Source organism: Limanda limanda, chromosome 16 (genome assembly GCF_963576545.1).
Source record: "Limanda limanda chromosome 16, fLimLim1.1, whole genome shotgun sequence".
NCBI lineage: Eukaryota > Metazoa > Chordata > Actinopteri > Pleuronectiformes > Pleuronectidae > Limanda > Limanda limanda.
In genome coordinates this window covers 15,671,339-15,687,903 of record NC_083651.1, presented here as the reverse complement: position 1 = coordinate 15,687,903, position 16,565 = coordinate 15,671,339, and the positions used below count along the sequence as shown (strand labels likewise).

Here is a 16,565-nt window from a genome sequence, read left to right as displayed (position 1 = left end):
CTAATGTTATTTTCATTTTGCGCAGGGCCAATCACAGGAGGACGTGCTCGTTTCGTCATCCGTAAACTGACACACGTCACAGGAAGAAGGACGATCTCACAGGTGCCAGACGCACGCGGTCTAACAATGTTCAAGCTGAATTAGCTGTTTTGCAAAGTAACTAAGTACATTTACTAAACTAAAAAGCTGAAGCAAACCGTATTTTTGCTACGCATTTGGTCTCCACCATTCAGAGGAAAACAGTGCATGCTTTTTATGTGCACATTAAAACAACATGGCAGTTAAGTTTCATTTTACTGCTTCAGTTTCATGTTCCAGTTGACTCCCTGTCATGGCTTCCTATAACTGCGGGTGGTTAAACTTGCACTACGTTTATATAGCAGCACCAAGTGGCCCGAATCTGATCTGATTGTTTAATGACAATGCGAACAGCAGAAATCACATTCTTTTCAAATCAAATTTAAGACCACTTTCATATGTGGTTATAAATCAGATAAAGAATCTGATTCTTTGAAAGTCTGAACAGCCATGTGACCTGTATCAGAATTCAATGAGACTTTTACATCACTCTATATCTCACAATGTTGCGCAGTAGAAGGGGTGGGTGTCACCAGGGGAAAAAACAAAATCATCCGCGACAGATGAAGTCAGTGAAAGGACAGTGAGGTGAACTATTTGGGGTGACATGTCTGTATAAGCAAAACTTGAGGGGTCGTATCTTGACCGGTCAGTGTCTGAAAGCATCAAGAGACAAATGAAACCGTAAACGCTCACATCTGTAGCCTCCATTTATCACAGACTTCTTCTTCTTGTTTACATCCGTCAGGCGTGCTGCGGTCACATTGGAGTCTGATATTGGTCACATTTCACTAGGTAGTGCATTTTCAAAATTTTTTGTTAATTTCTCAAGAAACAATGCTGAGATCTTGATTTAAAAACAAATCAGGTCTACGAAGAGAACTGATATCTATGTTAACAGTTTTGGTGTGTCTTGATTGAATTTAATTATATTCACATTCATATGCTATTTTGCAGGAAGATATCAAGAAAAGCCTCATTAACGTTAAAAAACACCCAAAAATTTGTTTTATTTTTTACTTTGGTACAACTTACACATAAATATAAAAGAGGAGTTACATTCAATGGTATGTTAATGTTAGGAAACAATAGCATTTACCTGCTCTTGTCCTAATTTACAGCATATTATAGCATACAACATTTTATTTACTCATTTTTAATACAAAGAGCTCAGTGTGCATTATCATTTTACTATTTGAATATAAAATATTTTACACACACACACAATAGTGGCAAAATAACTCTACCATTTCCCTCGTGTTGATGTCAAACGTTGAATGTAAGCCAATTATGGACATATGGATAACTTGACCGTTCATATTTTGGTCTGTCTTTCTTCATCGCTGTCATCATCGCTATCATTATGACTGGCATCCGAGTCTCTCTTGACCATCTCAACCTCTGTCTTTTTTTTATCGTCATCGTCATCTTCATCTTCATCGTCGTCATCGGTCTTCTTGAACTGGGCCTCAATTTCTGTGGGGTCGATGTAGGTGTAGAAATAGGCCATGATGGAGAAGATGATGCACACTGCAACCAGGAGGGAGGCAAAGAGGACGTACTCTGCCCACTTAAAAAGGGCAGGCAAGAGACAAAGGGAAATATGAATGCATCATCATGTGTAATTGTCATTAAATGACACTAAAATACACACATGTCTGATATATTTATATAAAAAAAAAAAATAGTGAGTCACTGATGATTAGTTTAATAAGTGAAAGTATTTTTTGTTTACCTGTTTGGGAAGCTTTGCAAGCTCGGCCACAATCAGTACGATGAAGTTACCGATAGCAACAGTGAACAACCAGCCGGCTTGCAGCACGGCTTTCATGTTACTGGGGGCCTTTCAAATAGAAACGTAAATAAAATAAATCAAGACAACAAACAAAGTACATTAACAGGAACAATTATTTGGAAATAGATAAGAACATTTAATATTCTAATCGATGTGTCCTTGTCTCTCTGTAGGAAGTTGCAGTGTTGAAATCAATTTGTGAAAACCGCTCTAACACAATTACCTGTGAGTAGGAGAACGCCAGACCAGTAACAGAAAACATCACTTCACCAACAGTGATGAAGAAGTACTGTGGGATCTGCAGGGCCATGGAAATCGAGTTGGGCTTGATGTCTTCTGCTGCAGTAATGGACTCCTGGCACTAAAATAAGAAATAATCTTAATAACAGTAGTTATAATAACTGGCGGAGCACACACATTTCTCAATACGTTGCCTGATGGTACAATTAAAGTCTGTGTTAGACCTTTTCTGTCACTTTAAGAAAACAATGATTTGACATTTTCCCTCCCACTTCAAGCTGTGATTGTCCAGCTGTGCAGAGGTGAGAGAGCTGCCTTTGCACTCCATTATCCTCATATTTAAATTATTATACGCCTCTCCCCACCTTTGTCAACAAGCTTTTAACCCTGTTTTCCAGTATGGGAGTTATCAACAGCTATGAACCTTTTGGATTTTGATTTGATGTGAATGGGTTTAGTCAACATTTCATACAAACTTGACTTTTAGAGCTAATACTAAATGCCTTCTCAACACTGCCCATGGCAACCCCAACCCCATTCATACCCTCATGAGATTAGATCTTGAAAAATGGGTCAAAACATTGAAGCTATAGGTTTTATGACCGGCTAAAACAACTGGGCATTGAACTTGTTTTAATCAAATTATACTTAAATATAGGAGTAAAGATCACATTTGTTGGTGACAATTTTCAGCATTGGATTAATGCTCATTAAGGAATATCTATCAAACCAGGACAGTATATGGGAGTGACTCATAATAAACTGCAGTTCCCTTGTTTATTAAGTTACACATTGGAGAAAACCGAATGTGTTCTTAAAGGCATTTGAACAACGATGGAGCTTTGGGGTGCAGAGGAATACTGAGTAAAAATACAACACATAGGTAAAAAATGGAAAATCAGCATAATGGTTTTTTTTACCTATATTAATTCAGTTTTCTAAAATATTACCGGTAAAATTTATGAATAAAGTACGATTTAACTCAACTGTTCTTAATAAATTGGCGAAAATAATAAATCGAATACGCAAGAAGGATTTTGCATGAAGGTTTAGCAAACTATGTTGCAATGACATTCCACAAAGGAGGATGTCACTGTACAGCCGACTGTAATTCATGATATCAGGAATCATATGCAACACTTACAGTGGGTCCAAAGTCCAAAGTGCTGGGGATAAAGAAAGTGTATGAACTTCCATATCCAAACTCTTTGCTATATTCACACGACTGTGAACCATTCAATATCGATATTTCGAACAGGATCCTGAAATAAGGAAAAGATAATTTGTCTAGTAAAATGTTTTTTTTTTTTTTTTTTTAAAACAATGATTTTTTGGGAAATCAGTGAATATGAAAAAAACGATCCTTACTTTCCGTTTTTTATATTGGAGTAGTTTGAGTAGTATGATGGCTCAATTAGTCCAAAGTTGGCCGCCGATGTCGATACATTCACTGTTGTATTCATTCCATTTATAAATCTACAATTTTGAGACAACAAAAATATTTTAAAAACAGGACATTTTAGAAAAAACCTGGAACACAATACTTGTAATCCTTTTCAACAAGTTTCTGTCGGTCAACTGATCAATTCATTGTTCATTTATTTAAGATTAAATACTTTACCGAATTGCATTGTTGCCCTCTTGTGGTTTGGAAGTCAAACCATCAGACTGAAAAAAAGCACGATTTTGATTTATTTCATCATTATTAAAAGATATCCTTGTGTCTTTATTTTCATTGTTTTGTGAGTCACACTAACCAGTATCCATTCCTCAGAGATGTTTGAGGGAATAAGAAGAGTTTGTCGTGCTCCATATGCCAAGGAAATATTTTTTGCCACATTTCCAATTGAAACACTGATGTTTTCTGCTTCAAATGTGAAGAATTCCGCACTGGCCTACAAAACAAAGAGCTTACTGTAAATGTGCAAACACCAGGGACACTGTCCAGTGGGGATTTGGGTTCATGCGACTGATTTTCTTTAAGTTTAAACCCCGCTTTTAATCAAAGTTTCATGTTACAGGAAATGATAAGAAGACATACCTGAGCTGCGGGAAGAGTCAGTGCATCGTTGCCAGGCAACTTAACTGAGACTGGATTAGAGCCCATGTTGAGTAACTTCACCTGACTCTGAGAGGATGATGGGAAGGTGGGTAACGTTGTCTGAAAACGAGTAAAGAAGTCCTTGTTATAATCTCGAGGAGTAATACTTGTTAGTTGTAATACTAATTATAAGGTAAAAAAAATAATTATTGCTGAGCTGGTGTGTATTTTACATTACATATAGAGATGAGTAGTAATTGGTATGTACTTACATCGATTTGAATCTGAACCAGAGCAGCGCAGACAAAAGCTATAGCTGCCATAAGCATCCCCACTGTCATTCTCTTCAGAGGTCTGTTGAGTTAACATGAAGTTTTCTCTTTGGTCATTAGATAATCACTGTGAAATCCGCATTTTCAACATTGATGTGGCTGTTAAAACTCGGCTTGACTTTATAGTTTTATTGGTTAGTTCAAGGGATAGTGTGACACACTTATTTACCTTCTTTCTGCAAATTTGCATATCTTAATGATAAGACTGAAAAATGGGAAAACAGCCAGCCTTTTTTTTTTTTTTTTATTCATCAAAAGAGTAAAAGTGACAATTTGCTGTAACGTGGAGAAATCAAATCAAATTTTCACAAGTTGTTGAACTAAAAGTAAATGCTATCAAATAATCCCATCAATGTTAAATAATCCCTATGACATAATGAAGAGCACTGTATTGTGACTTGTGCCTGTCTGACTCAGTTTCAGGAAAACTTACGTGAAGTCCAGGCCACATTTTTTGATCAGAGGGTAGATGAGACTGTCCATGATGGGCACCAGAGTCAGGATCAGGATGGGGTTGACAGTCTTTTAAACACATACATCACACAATGACAATTTTCTCCGATAAAATCCAGCACCTCAGCTTAAGCAAACGTGATAAAGACTCTTAACTTACCTGCATCTGATCAGGCTGTATCACCAGTAACCCCTGCAGACACAACAAAATCATTAGAACAGGATCACTTTGCTATAGTTTATAAAAATATATTAAGATTTGGGTTCATCTCCATACGTACAAAGTTCCCATCCATGTTGGTGGCTTGCAGAGTCCACCTGGAACCCTTTAAGAAAGATGCAAAATTAAGCATAGTTTCCACAATGACATGGCCTTTTAGGACGTAAAATAACTGAGGTACCTTTTGGTCAAACAGGGTCCAGAACATTGGAAGTGGGATGTATAAAAACAGGACCCTCAGCACCATTTTGATTTGAGCGATAAGGAGTTTCTACATCACAGAAAGACAGAATATGAACAGTTATTTCTTTTTAACACAGCGTTTTAGTCACTTCATAGAATTAACTTAAATAAAACATACGCTATATTTAGCCTCAGCCCAGTCCATCCAGTGCTGCTTCTTTGGGTATCGTTTGCTTCTGTGCCTGTAGCGGTTTTTAATGGCAAACTGCTCAGGAATAAGTGAAAGAAAAAAATGTTTTTAGAAATGCTGATGGTTCACGCTAATATAAATGTGTTGGTGTAAACCAGACTCACCCCAATGCATTTACACACATCCAGCATGATGTTTCCCTCTGGTTCAGCTTTGTAGTACATACCGCTCCCACTGATAAACACCACTGTTAGGGGCATGACAGGCAAAACATTGGTATTAATGTAGAGTATTTGTTCCAAACCTTTATATTTTTGAATTATGAAAAGAATTCCAGTGTCTACATGTGTTAAAGCGTACACAGTGCAACCACCATCAGTGCTGCAGGGACGCCGAAGGCCAGAGAGTAACACTTCTCCTGCGCGAAGATACCACAGGTCTGAGCTGCAGATGGAGACATTGGTAACTCAGTCACAATCTCAATTTCACTCACATTCAAGCACTGATATCAACGATAATTACATACACGCGTGATTATGGCACTGTTTGTTGTCAACTTTATATCCTGCTTATATCTACCTCTGAGGATTGGAGTGATAATGGTCGACAGGAGACTTCCACCATTGATGCACAGGTAGAAAACGGAAAAGAAAGTTCTCCTTTGCTTTTCCTGCACATAGACATAGGTCAGTGAACTGTCATGTGCAAACATGTAATGCAATGCAATGCTGGATATTATGTCCATCTGAACTACTTTGGTCCCATAACATAGGTAAGCTATTCATGGTTCCCAGAGGATGAATTTATACCTTTTATACACCACACTGTCACTGTCATTGTGAGCATGCAGAGGTTTTTGAGACTATTTCTATAGATTAGGTATTATAGCATTCCTGCCTATGTTTGGACGGTGGAATAAGCGTCAGCTCAAGATTGGAGTAATCTTCTAACCTGGTTGTCATTGAATTGGTCTCCACCAAAGGCAGCCACACAAGGTTTGATGCCACCTGTGCCCAGAGCGATGAGGAAGAGACCCAACATAGACAACGCACTGAATGGAAAGAGGAACATCTGTATGAGCATTGAAGTTGATAAAAATACGTGAAGAAAACTGCTTATCCAAATGCTATGTCCTTGTTATCACAGCAACTCACACGTGAAAGGTCATGTTGTTTGGTGTCCCATCTCTGTCTGTGTCAGTGATGTCATGGACCGCGCTGACAGCCATCGTAACCTGACCGATCGCATAGACAACGGACAAGTAGATGATAGTCCTGAGGGAGAGAGAGGAAAAATATAGCAATGGTGGATGAAGTACTATCTTATTCTTATGCCAAAGTACCACTATACTAATGAAGTATTGCAGCTTTTTGAAAAAGGCACTACTTGGACTGTCTGAGGAACCTGGAGTCCTGGGTCACAGACACAAGGAGAACATGTAAACTCCTTCCACTTTAACCAGGAAACGTCTCCATGTGAGGCAACAGTGCTAACCACTGCATCAATAGCGTCTCATACTCTAATTTGCAAGAAAAAAAGCCCAGAGTGAAACCTGAATATCCTATTAAGCTTGCAAATCTGCTTAAAGCACTTGGTGAGAGGTTAAGGACATGAAAAGTAAAAAAATAAAAAGGAACTAAAGATATTTGCTAAACTGCTTAATAGGGAGAAAGCTAATGTTTCTGACAACCCACAATATGAAATCGTTGAGCTGCAAAGCAAAAACAAGCTTCAACCGGATTTTCCATTCTGAGGAGTCATGCTCTGAGGTTTGGGACAAATACTACTGCATTCAGTTCTTTACAAATCTGACTCTTGCAAAGACTTGGTGCCACTCAAAACTGACCGACCCAAACCTGGAATATCAAGTGTGAGTAGAATCATCATCATCATCACTACCATTTGACATCAGATGTCTCGTCCCAGCCATCACCTTAGAACGATTAGTGTAATATATGTGTTCAATAATTTAGTTTGACCCTCAAAGGTTGTTACTGAAATTAAAATGGCCGTTGAATGTAAAGCGAGCATTCATTTCAATTTTGAAAGAACATGAGACAAAAACTCACTTGAACTTTCCCAGCCAGGAGTCGGCCACAATGGCCCCGAGGATTGGGGTGAGGTAGCAGAGAGCCACAAAGACGTGGTAGATGGAAGTGGCCAGGTCATCGTCCCATTTCAAGAAGTACTTGAAGTACAGCACAAGCACAGCTGTGGACAGGCAGAGAAGAAGTAGGTTTCATCTAGTTTTTATGAATACAATTATCAATCTAACGCACACTATCAACTCTCAAAAGATTTAGTGTTGTACGTAAAATATCAAACAAGCTTTACAAACCAGACAACAAAATTCTCTTTTTTTTCCAGTAAATGTAGTTCATTTTACCTTCATTGAAATTATAATCTTCATTTAATTTTGAAACAGGTTAGAGTAGTTAATATAACTATGATACAAGTATATATACTGTATATTGGTATGACTATGATCATCTTGGACGCTGCAGTTTGTTAAAGGATGTGTATTATACACGTATTTCACGAGAGGTATTTCTGTTATTTACCCTTCATTGTGGCCAAACTAATAGAAACTAATAGAAACACCTGCCAGTATAACACAATAAAATTCGAAAGTGCCATAAACAGTCCCAAAAAAGATAAAGTTAAACGACTCCAAAATGTAACCATATGACCTTGGAGGTAGCTTAGTACAGTAATGTTGAGTTAGATTGAGTTCTAGTTGGGTCTAATATATACTGTGTGGGTCTTTGTTTCCTCTTGGATTGTCATTTTCCCACAATAACCTGAACTTGAACTTGTTCCCCGGCCCAGCCTTATCTCTGCCTTCTTTCCAACCTTTGCATATATTGTTTCCTGTGTCTTTGACAACACATAGAGACATTTCCTTATCTAGTGCCCCTATCTGCAGGATGACATGTTTTGTCCTTGCCTTGCAAAACTATTAATTCCCTTTATCATGTCACTTTGCCATATTTATCTAGGGATCATGAAACTGTTGTTAATAAATGCGAGAGACGACAGCTATGTTGTCATGGTTACATAATAAATCAGATGGTTTAGTTTGTAGAAAGAAATATTCTCACCTCGCATTCCATAGTATGAGAACCTCTCACAGAACTCATTCACAACGATAAAGAAGATGCTGAGCGGGTAGCCGCACACCTCTTTGCTCTGGTGGACAAATCAAACGGCAGCATTGTGTTAGATGGTGTTAAAGTAGAAATAGTAAATAAGTACAAATATAAAGTGAATTGTCTTGAATCCACACCAAAATTCAAAAATTGTCAATTTCAGAATAATGTATATAATATGAATCAGTGGTGAGTAATGCTACATTCATTTGGAACTCAAATGCTGCAGTTGGTAAAGTTGTTATGACTTGAATTAGGTATATTTTACTGCTTACCGTAGTTTGTGAGTCCTCAGATCAATAAAGTTTTATTGTGACTCATTTTATTACATTGTTAATTATTATTGATTATATTTTTATAACTTATTAAATAATTGTAGTGGCTTAACCTAAAAAAAGTACACCACCTCTCAGTAAAACATCCTGTTTTATATAATTAACATATTTTTGATTTAAAATCTTTATCTGCAAAGTAAACAGTAACCATAGCTGTAAGATATTGAGGCTGGTTGCTTAATTCTTACGATAATCATTTCATGTCACTGAGCAAATAAAAACGACGTAGACATCATTAGACTAATCGGTACTTTACCTTTCCTCTGCTCTGCCTCCCCTTCTTGGGATCCTCCTCATTATCTGCGCACAAGATTAAACCAATTTAAATAATAAAAAAAGAGACGATATGTGTATATTTTCCTCATTCTCAAGCTGCTTAGTATTTGTACACACAAACTCACCTGCCATGGTGTCTTAGTGAGAATTCAGCTGCTCTACGCTGCAGTTGTAGTAGATATTCCTTTGAGACTCCTTCAGGGAGCAGCTGATAGTTTATCCTTCACTCTTCACCAGTGGCAGTGGGAGTGTTTCTTGTAATATTGCTTCTTATTAGCACCTTGATCCGTCTTTCACACTGCTGACTGTGTTGCTTTTACGATGGGTGGGGACACGTGATACAGCAGATAGGAAGTTTGCTCTGTTCTGCCCCTGACATCTCATTAAAAGAAAGTATGAATTCCCAAGAACTTTAGACCTGGAGCAGATGTAAGAGTGAGCTCAAGAACAACACATTTAATAAAGCAGTACATCAATAAGGACTCATGAGTACAAGTGCAGAGAAATGAGTGCATTTTATTTAAAAGAAAAGCATAAAGGAACATCTGTTTACAGCAGAACAGTGAATTTGTGTTAAATAAAATCTTTATAAAACCATCGTCGCCCAAATATAAAACAATTTATTGAACATGTGAACACTCCAATGGTAAAAGCTTCATATCCTTCCCACAGTAGGCAAAGTTTTTGGTTCCACACCTCATTGCTTTGGCAAGAAGGTGAACATGTCTTTACAGTGTATAAGCCCCACACAGCAAGAAACTTTGCAAATATTGCACACACTCCTTTTTTTATATACATTAATAACAACTTGGAATATACTTTTTTTGTATGCAATGGCTTTAAATATTTAAAAACTCTTCCGCTCTAAGACATTGTAGTGATTTAAGGTTGAATACTAAACACAGGAGGCCCTTTTTCAAACTTGCACACCGGTAGAAACAGAGCTTCATGTGCAGGTGGATGAGCATCGATGTATGCAGCGTATACTGTTCATCAAGACATCAATACAGTGGCTTATAAAAGTGGAATACTGCACATAAAAAACACAATGTGTAACATTATCAAAATAAACAAAACTATGGGCTGTTGAGAGGGTGTATTGTAATGACATGCATATGAAAGAGCCCAACGTGAATTTCTCTGTAGAAAAAACTGCCCAGTGTTCTGATGTGAAGGAGACAACAGGTTTGTGATGTGTGGCAATGACGCGGGGTTTCCTGCTCAGCCGCCTCAGGGCTCTTGCCTCAACCTCAATGTTTGTCGAGGAAAATAAAATTGGCCACACCGAGCACATCCAGTTTCCACACATACTGTATTAATTAGAAAGGTCCAGTGCCTTGGTCATGGTCCACTGATAAGAGTTGGATTTGTCTGTGCCCTTGTCGGGTCCTTTTTTGAGCCGAGAGAAGAAAAGCAGGATTCAGGTTTAGAAGTGACCACATGGATTCACAGGCATGTCTGGTGTGGAGGGGGCGCTGAGGTCAAGGGTAACCCAGCTCAGCATCACACCACAGAGGAAGAGCTGGGGATGCCCTGGATGGTGGCGCTGGTTGGCGTGCCACTGATAGCGTTAAAGATGTGAAGGGAGTCTGGAAGAACGCTCTTCATGCCATCCTCCACAGGACTGATCTGAAAGAAAGAGGAGGAGGAATGAGAGATTTGTTTGGATCCACGAGAACGTTAATTACTGTAAAGCCAGGCCCATATTTAAAGGACTAGTCTGACATTTTTTGATTTCTTGCAGAAAGTTAGATGAGAAGATCAATACTTCTTTTACATTTTAAGACTAAAAAATAAACGAAGACTCATTTACATTTAATGTTTTGATTTTCTGTACAAATAATTTGTCTATGACTTGCCTGTGTTGGCTGGGATTACTAGCTTGCCTGGTAAATTGTCATTTCTGTTAATTGCTTCCAGCCAAAAAATACACAATCCCCACCCCTGGTAAAACCACTCTTTGTTGTTCTTTCTCTCCACCTGAAAATGTGCCAGTAGGCTATTTTCGTCACCTTTGGACAGTCAGCCAAGCTCTTCCCCCTGCTGTCATTACTTGTGCTAAGCTAAGTCACAGCAGGCTGTACCCTTCACATTAACACACACAGATACAGTTTAAGAGTAGTATCAACGTTCTCTGACTCTCTGCAAGAAAGTGAAGAATCTGAATAAGTTTGGCATTTAGAAACCCTAAAAACTGAAAACAAATAAATAAACCACGTATAGAAAACCATAAATACATCTGTGTAAGTCACATACACAAAAAACAAAAGTAATTGCTCAAACACACACATTCAGATGCAAGTACATACAGTTTCTGTCCATACAAGTACACATGTACTATATGCACATGCACACATAGAGTGAACACTGTAAACACATGCAAAAACACACATTAATGCAAAGAGATAAGTGCAGGAGTAAATGTTGGTCTAGCCAGTTAGATTCTGATTGTTAGTGGTAGAGAAAGGTACAGTTTTCCTGACAGAGAGTGGACATGTCGGCTATGACGTGTCAGAATATGTTGCTGATCTCTTATTTATTGCTGCTGTGAAAAGATAAGGCCGGTGATCGCTGATCTAATCTGGTAACTGTCATATATTTTCAGTCTTATTTCAGGTCAAGGGAGGGACTTTAGAATTAGCTTGAGATCAAGTTTTTTTTTTTTATTATTTTGTTTTGTTATAATAGGCAGGATAGATTAGAGGGCATTACTATTACCCAGTTTTCAATACAACAATCAATGAAAGTATTAAGGTTTCTGCTTTAGCCAGGTACAAAAGGGTCAGACTAAAGGTATGTTTTGCAGAAAGATATGTTTTGCAGATATGTTTTGCAGATCTGTTTGAAATGAAAAGTCCGCTGTCGTTAGTGTATCAATTAATATCTGAGATCATGTGTCTGGCTGGACCAACAATCAACAGTTCAGTTTTTATTTCATTCTAATGCTTCTGGTATTACCATTCAATCTGCTCATGTCAGCAAAGGGGAAAAACAGAGAACGTGAGATATCTCATTATCAAACAGCCGTCTCAGAGGCAGAATACAGCTGTGACATTAGTGATGCAGACAGTAATTACAGCTGAACTTGTGCTAAGTAACAGTGGCCAGAGCAATTGTGTACTTACTTGCTCATGCATGATGATGGACAGCTCTCTGGCAAGGTCTCTGTAGTTGGCTTTCATCTCATCATGATACTCCTGTTGGTCCTCTTTGATTAGGCGCTCGTTAATGCCTAAGCCATGGCCACACGCCTCCACAAAATGCCTGCTCGGGAATTCATGTAAACAGGTGTTTAAAGGAACCAGGAAATTCACACCAACCTGATCAAACTTTGCACACACACACAAAAACAAGAAACCATTGACATCTCACCTGAAGACCTCTTTCAACTGTTTGACCTTGTTTTCAGGATTTTTTTTGGCGCTCGCATCATCCAGGAAAGCTCGGGCGTATGCGAGTGGTCCTGCATTTACCTGAACGAGGATGTAGTAGCCATGTTAGATATTTGTTTGTCATGATCATTTCATAAGGTGTTTCCTGTTTGTGTAAGTGTTTTTCCAAGCAGGCACCTGAACACTGATGCTGCCCTGCAGTTTGAGCTGCAGGCGGATCATGTCCACGTCACTTGAGGAGCAGAGCTGCTCGATCTCAGCCACCTTCTTGCTCATCTCATCGATGGCCACCTCGATGGGGCTCAGGTCAGTGTGGTGTTGATACATCACTGCAATACGTTTCTTTACGTATGGGAAGCAATGTGTGGCTGCAGGACAGAAACACGATGAGGAGAGGAGTTAACAGTTTGCTTCTCAGCTCTGGAATCTTTTTGCATGTTTTACGACTCAGGATCCACTCAAATGTCCTGGACATCCTTTCAAAGCTCTCCGATAATGCCGATAAGAAGATAAGGTTCAACCTTTGGAAGTGTTGCACCGTAAAACAATAAAGCTGTGATTAGAAAGGTCCTTGACAAATGGCTGACACGTTGAGAATCTAATCAAGATCCACTCATGCACAGGATGGAGAGAACTGTTATGTGTGACAACTGATGCACATGTGACAGGATTCTACATATGTGCTCTTTTGAGAGGAAACACTACGGTAAATAATGTTTTTCACTTTTAGGATTAGTGACATTATTTGATGAAGAAGTTATCAACATGTTGTTTTACAGCTATGTTTTATTAAAAGGGTTAAAGAGTTTCATAATGACATGAGTTTATGAACTCTGATAAAAAAAAAACTAATAACCTAAACAATAATCTTAGCTGTAGTAATGGAAAGACGTTGCCACAGGAAAGGTAAGGCAAACAAAATCTTAGCAGCAAAATAATAAAATACATATTTCCCTGGCAAGTCTACAATTTCCACTGCCACACCTACACATAGGGTACTGGTACGTACTGGTTAGTATGGTCCTGCGTTTGCACTGCTCCTCCACACCGCCTTGCTTTTTGCCCGATATGGTGAAAGGCATCTCAAACACGAAGCGACGGATGTTGTGGCTCTTTTCAAAGTCAGTCTTCCTGTCCACCAGCTCCTTCTCCTCCAGGTAAGGGGTCACGTGTGTCACTTGGATGTATGCATACTTTGAATCCAAGTCTTTGGGATTAATCTGCGAAATTACACATATGTCATTACAAGAGATCCATACCAGGTTGTGGAAACGTCCGCGGCGCAAATTAAATATCGATAAAGTCTCACCCTTCCAGAGTCCTGAATCATCTTTACGTTCTCCTGACCGAACTTGTCAGAGTAGAGTTTGAGCAGCCGCTGAGATGTTTCAGCCAGGGGCGTGAATTTGGGCTCTTTGTAGATGTACTCTTTACCGTCTTCATCCTCAAAGAAGCCCTGAAAAAACATCGAACAGACCATGAATGCATAAACAATTATCTGTGTGTTTATCTAAAAAGAAGCAAACACTGCCACGTCAAACCACACAAGGGTTGTGAGCGGGCGTCATTATGATAGTTTGTTAAATAAAATGGTAAAAAGTTCTGGGCTGAAAAGTTCTGTCAGACTCCACAAATACACAAGCCTTTATCTAAGGGCCAAGCACAAAGAAAACAGAAAACGACAACTAGTGTCAGTTCAATGAGATGTGAAACAAAACCAGAGGACAGAGAGAGGGGGGGCATGGACTTCACATTGTCAGTGGGAACACTTGAGATTAATTCTTGTACTTGAACGGTAAAAAGTCCCATGAACCAATGAGGGGAAGCCATGCATCCCCCCCAGTGGGAGATGAATCCTGCTATTAGCCCGTTAGAGGGGTTTCATCCTATGATTAGGAACAGCACTGACGCTAGAGTAGAGGAGGAGTCAAAGGGCTGGACGATAAGCAACACACCAACTGCATTAGCGAAGGAGCACACACATCGAAGGCTAAAACATCACTGCAGACTGTCCGGCTGCTTTCACACTGATTTACCTCAGCCTCTGAGTCAGTAAACTGGTACTGCTACAAGGTGTGTGGACAACAGAGAGTAAAATCATTATTTCATGCATAAATTATAAATGTGACACTTAGACTATCCTTTTAAGACAGACATTGATATGTTGATTCTCTATAGCTGCTTTCAGACATGCACTGAAGGGGCTGTATGTGAAAACACACACGTCCGGGTGAGGAGGCTCCAGATTTTCTGTGAATTTTCTTATGCCAGCCCTTTAATGGGAACTTCGAAGAATGTACAAATGAGCCAATGTGAGAACACAGCAGGAGATCCGGAGGAGGAGTCACTGCAAGCAAGCGGGCGTGTTGATGACGGTTCTAACACACGAGACACATACAAATAATAAAAGAATGTAAAGAAAACAAATTATCTCAGAATGAAAAGCGAAGACTAAATGTCAAGAGAGCTTTTGATAAGGGTCGATAAGGATGTAGTGCAAAAACAAAACACGTGATCTCCACATGTGTGAATGTGAAACTCCAGAGAATGCCTTGACACAATAATGTGGACATCCTCCGGAGTTCATGTCTGAAACGGCTGACCAGAGTACACAAGAAGAGGTAACCACACCCAATGAATCCTTTCTATAATTTCTAATAAAAATAAGAGTCACTACTAAACTGTTACACACTTAGGTGTCTAACACGAAAGCAGAAACACCGATATGAGTGGAGAAGTGGACAGGTGCCATGCAACGCAGTCCCAAAAACATCAAGCGGAAGAAGGGACTCAATTGTTACTGTAACTGGAAGCAGCAAACTACGATCGAGGAGACAAAGTGCAATGGATTACAGCAGCGACGACACCACACACAGACTCAGGCTGCTGGAGGAAAGCAAGCGAGGGCTACTGCACAACTTACCGCTGCCTTCAAAGAGGATGGGAAGCAGAGAGGGGGAATTAGAAAAGCCACAGCATGTGGTCATGCTCTTAAAGATAAATACAGCCCCTGTGTGGAGCGTGAATTACTTTGCCAAACCAGCGACAGCAATTTAATGGCTGTGCTCTTTTGCTAACACATAAATTAGATAAAAGTGAGGCTTAGGAAAATGTATTTATCTAACACATACACATTCTAGTGAAGCTTGAGATTTAAACTCACCTGTCCGAAGAAGGCCACTCTGAAATAGGTGCCCAGTAGCCTCTTGCCAGTGTGCATGACCTCTGTTACTTTGCTGTATGCACGATGCAGCGTGTCATACAGGTGCGCCAGTTTCTGTGTAAAAATAACCCGGTTAGAATCTGAACATGCTAATGGTGATGGGCCGAGGGGACATTAGAGGGGAAAATATCATTTCCAGATGACACAATTTCACACCTCAAAGTCTCTGCGCTTCTCATAAATGGGAATTATAAGCTTGTAGATGTCGGAGATGAGCTCGTAACGCTCGGCTTTCCACAGTCCGTCCGCACACTCCTCCAGAAGCTCCATTAGGACATCCTAAGGGAACAAGAGCAGGGACCAATGGGAATTTAGAATGGCTGACTTAATTTTCTTATGATGAAAATATTGATAATTTTTTTGAGGACAGCAATAAGTGCTTAAACACTGATTCAAACAAGTTAAACAACTACATCATACTTAAAAATAAATCATTACATTGACGGCCTCTCCTCAGGATTTTTATTTTTATTTACAATAAATATACTTAAAATATGTCCTATTTCAAAATTAAGTACTTCATTGAAATGGACGTCCTGCATGCCGACGTCCTCCATCATCGCTGCTTCTTCATCGATGTTTGGAGTCACCACACGGAAAGCTGAGCAGCCCTGCTTGAACATGCCTGCACACAGCACAAGACGAGACAGGGTTTGAA

At 39.3% G+C, this 16,565-nt stretch overlaps 2 protein-coding genes across 3 annotated transcripts in view; both read right to left on the bottom strand.

The window, feature by feature from the left end:
* Positions 1–1,336: 1,336 nt before the first annotated feature.
* slc15a1a (solute carrier family 15 member 1a) lies at positions 1,337–8,655 on the bottom strand. The gene is made up of 21 exons (XM_061088506.1): positions 8,634–8,655; positions 7,602–7,743; positions 6,687–6,806; positions 6,484–6,583; positions 6,112–6,202; positions 5,893–5,976; positions 5,697–5,779; positions 5,521–5,607; positions 5,341–5,430; positions 5,221–5,265; positions 5,100–5,132; positions 4,920–5,008; positions 4,427–4,508; positions 4,155–4,274; positions 3,871–4,008; positions 3,735–3,781; positions 3,482–3,589; positions 3,258–3,375; positions 2,097–2,234; positions 1,814–1,921; positions 1,337–1,648 (listed from the first exon to the last, which is right to left on the bottom strand). The coding sequence occupies exons 1-21, from the start codon at positions 8,638–8,640 to the stop codon at positions 1,394–1,396; spliced, it is 2,085 nt and encodes a 694-aa protein (XP_060944489.1). The 5' UTR covers positions 8,641–8,655; the 3' UTR covers positions 1,337–1,393.
* Positions 8,656–9,788: 1,133 nt separating this feature from the next.
* Positions 9,789–16,565, bottom strand: part of zmp:0000001200 (dedicator of cytokinesis protein 9) — a 74,661-nt gene continuing 67,884 nt past the window's right edge. For both annotated transcript variants that reach the window (XM_061089293.1, XM_061089295.1), the window contains exons 45-53: positions 16,426–16,532; positions 16,064–16,186; positions 15,848–15,961; positions 13,994–14,140; positions 13,694–13,904; positions 12,862–13,052; positions 12,665–12,765; positions 12,418–12,556; positions 9,789–10,921 (exon numbers count right to left, since the gene is read on the bottom strand). In XM_061089293.1, coding sequence (XP_060945276.1) covers positions 10,796–10,921; positions 12,418–12,556; positions 12,665–12,765; positions 12,862–13,052; positions 13,694–13,904; positions 13,994–14,140; positions 15,848–15,961; positions 16,064–16,186; positions 16,426–16,532 — 1,259 coding nt within the window. In that variant the 3' untranslated portion in view covers positions 9,789–10,795. The remainder of the gene's footprint in view (positions 10,922–12,417; positions 12,557–12,664; positions 12,766–12,861; positions 13,053–13,693; positions 13,905–13,993; positions 14,141–15,847; positions 15,962–16,063; positions 16,187–16,425; positions 16,533–16,565) is intronic.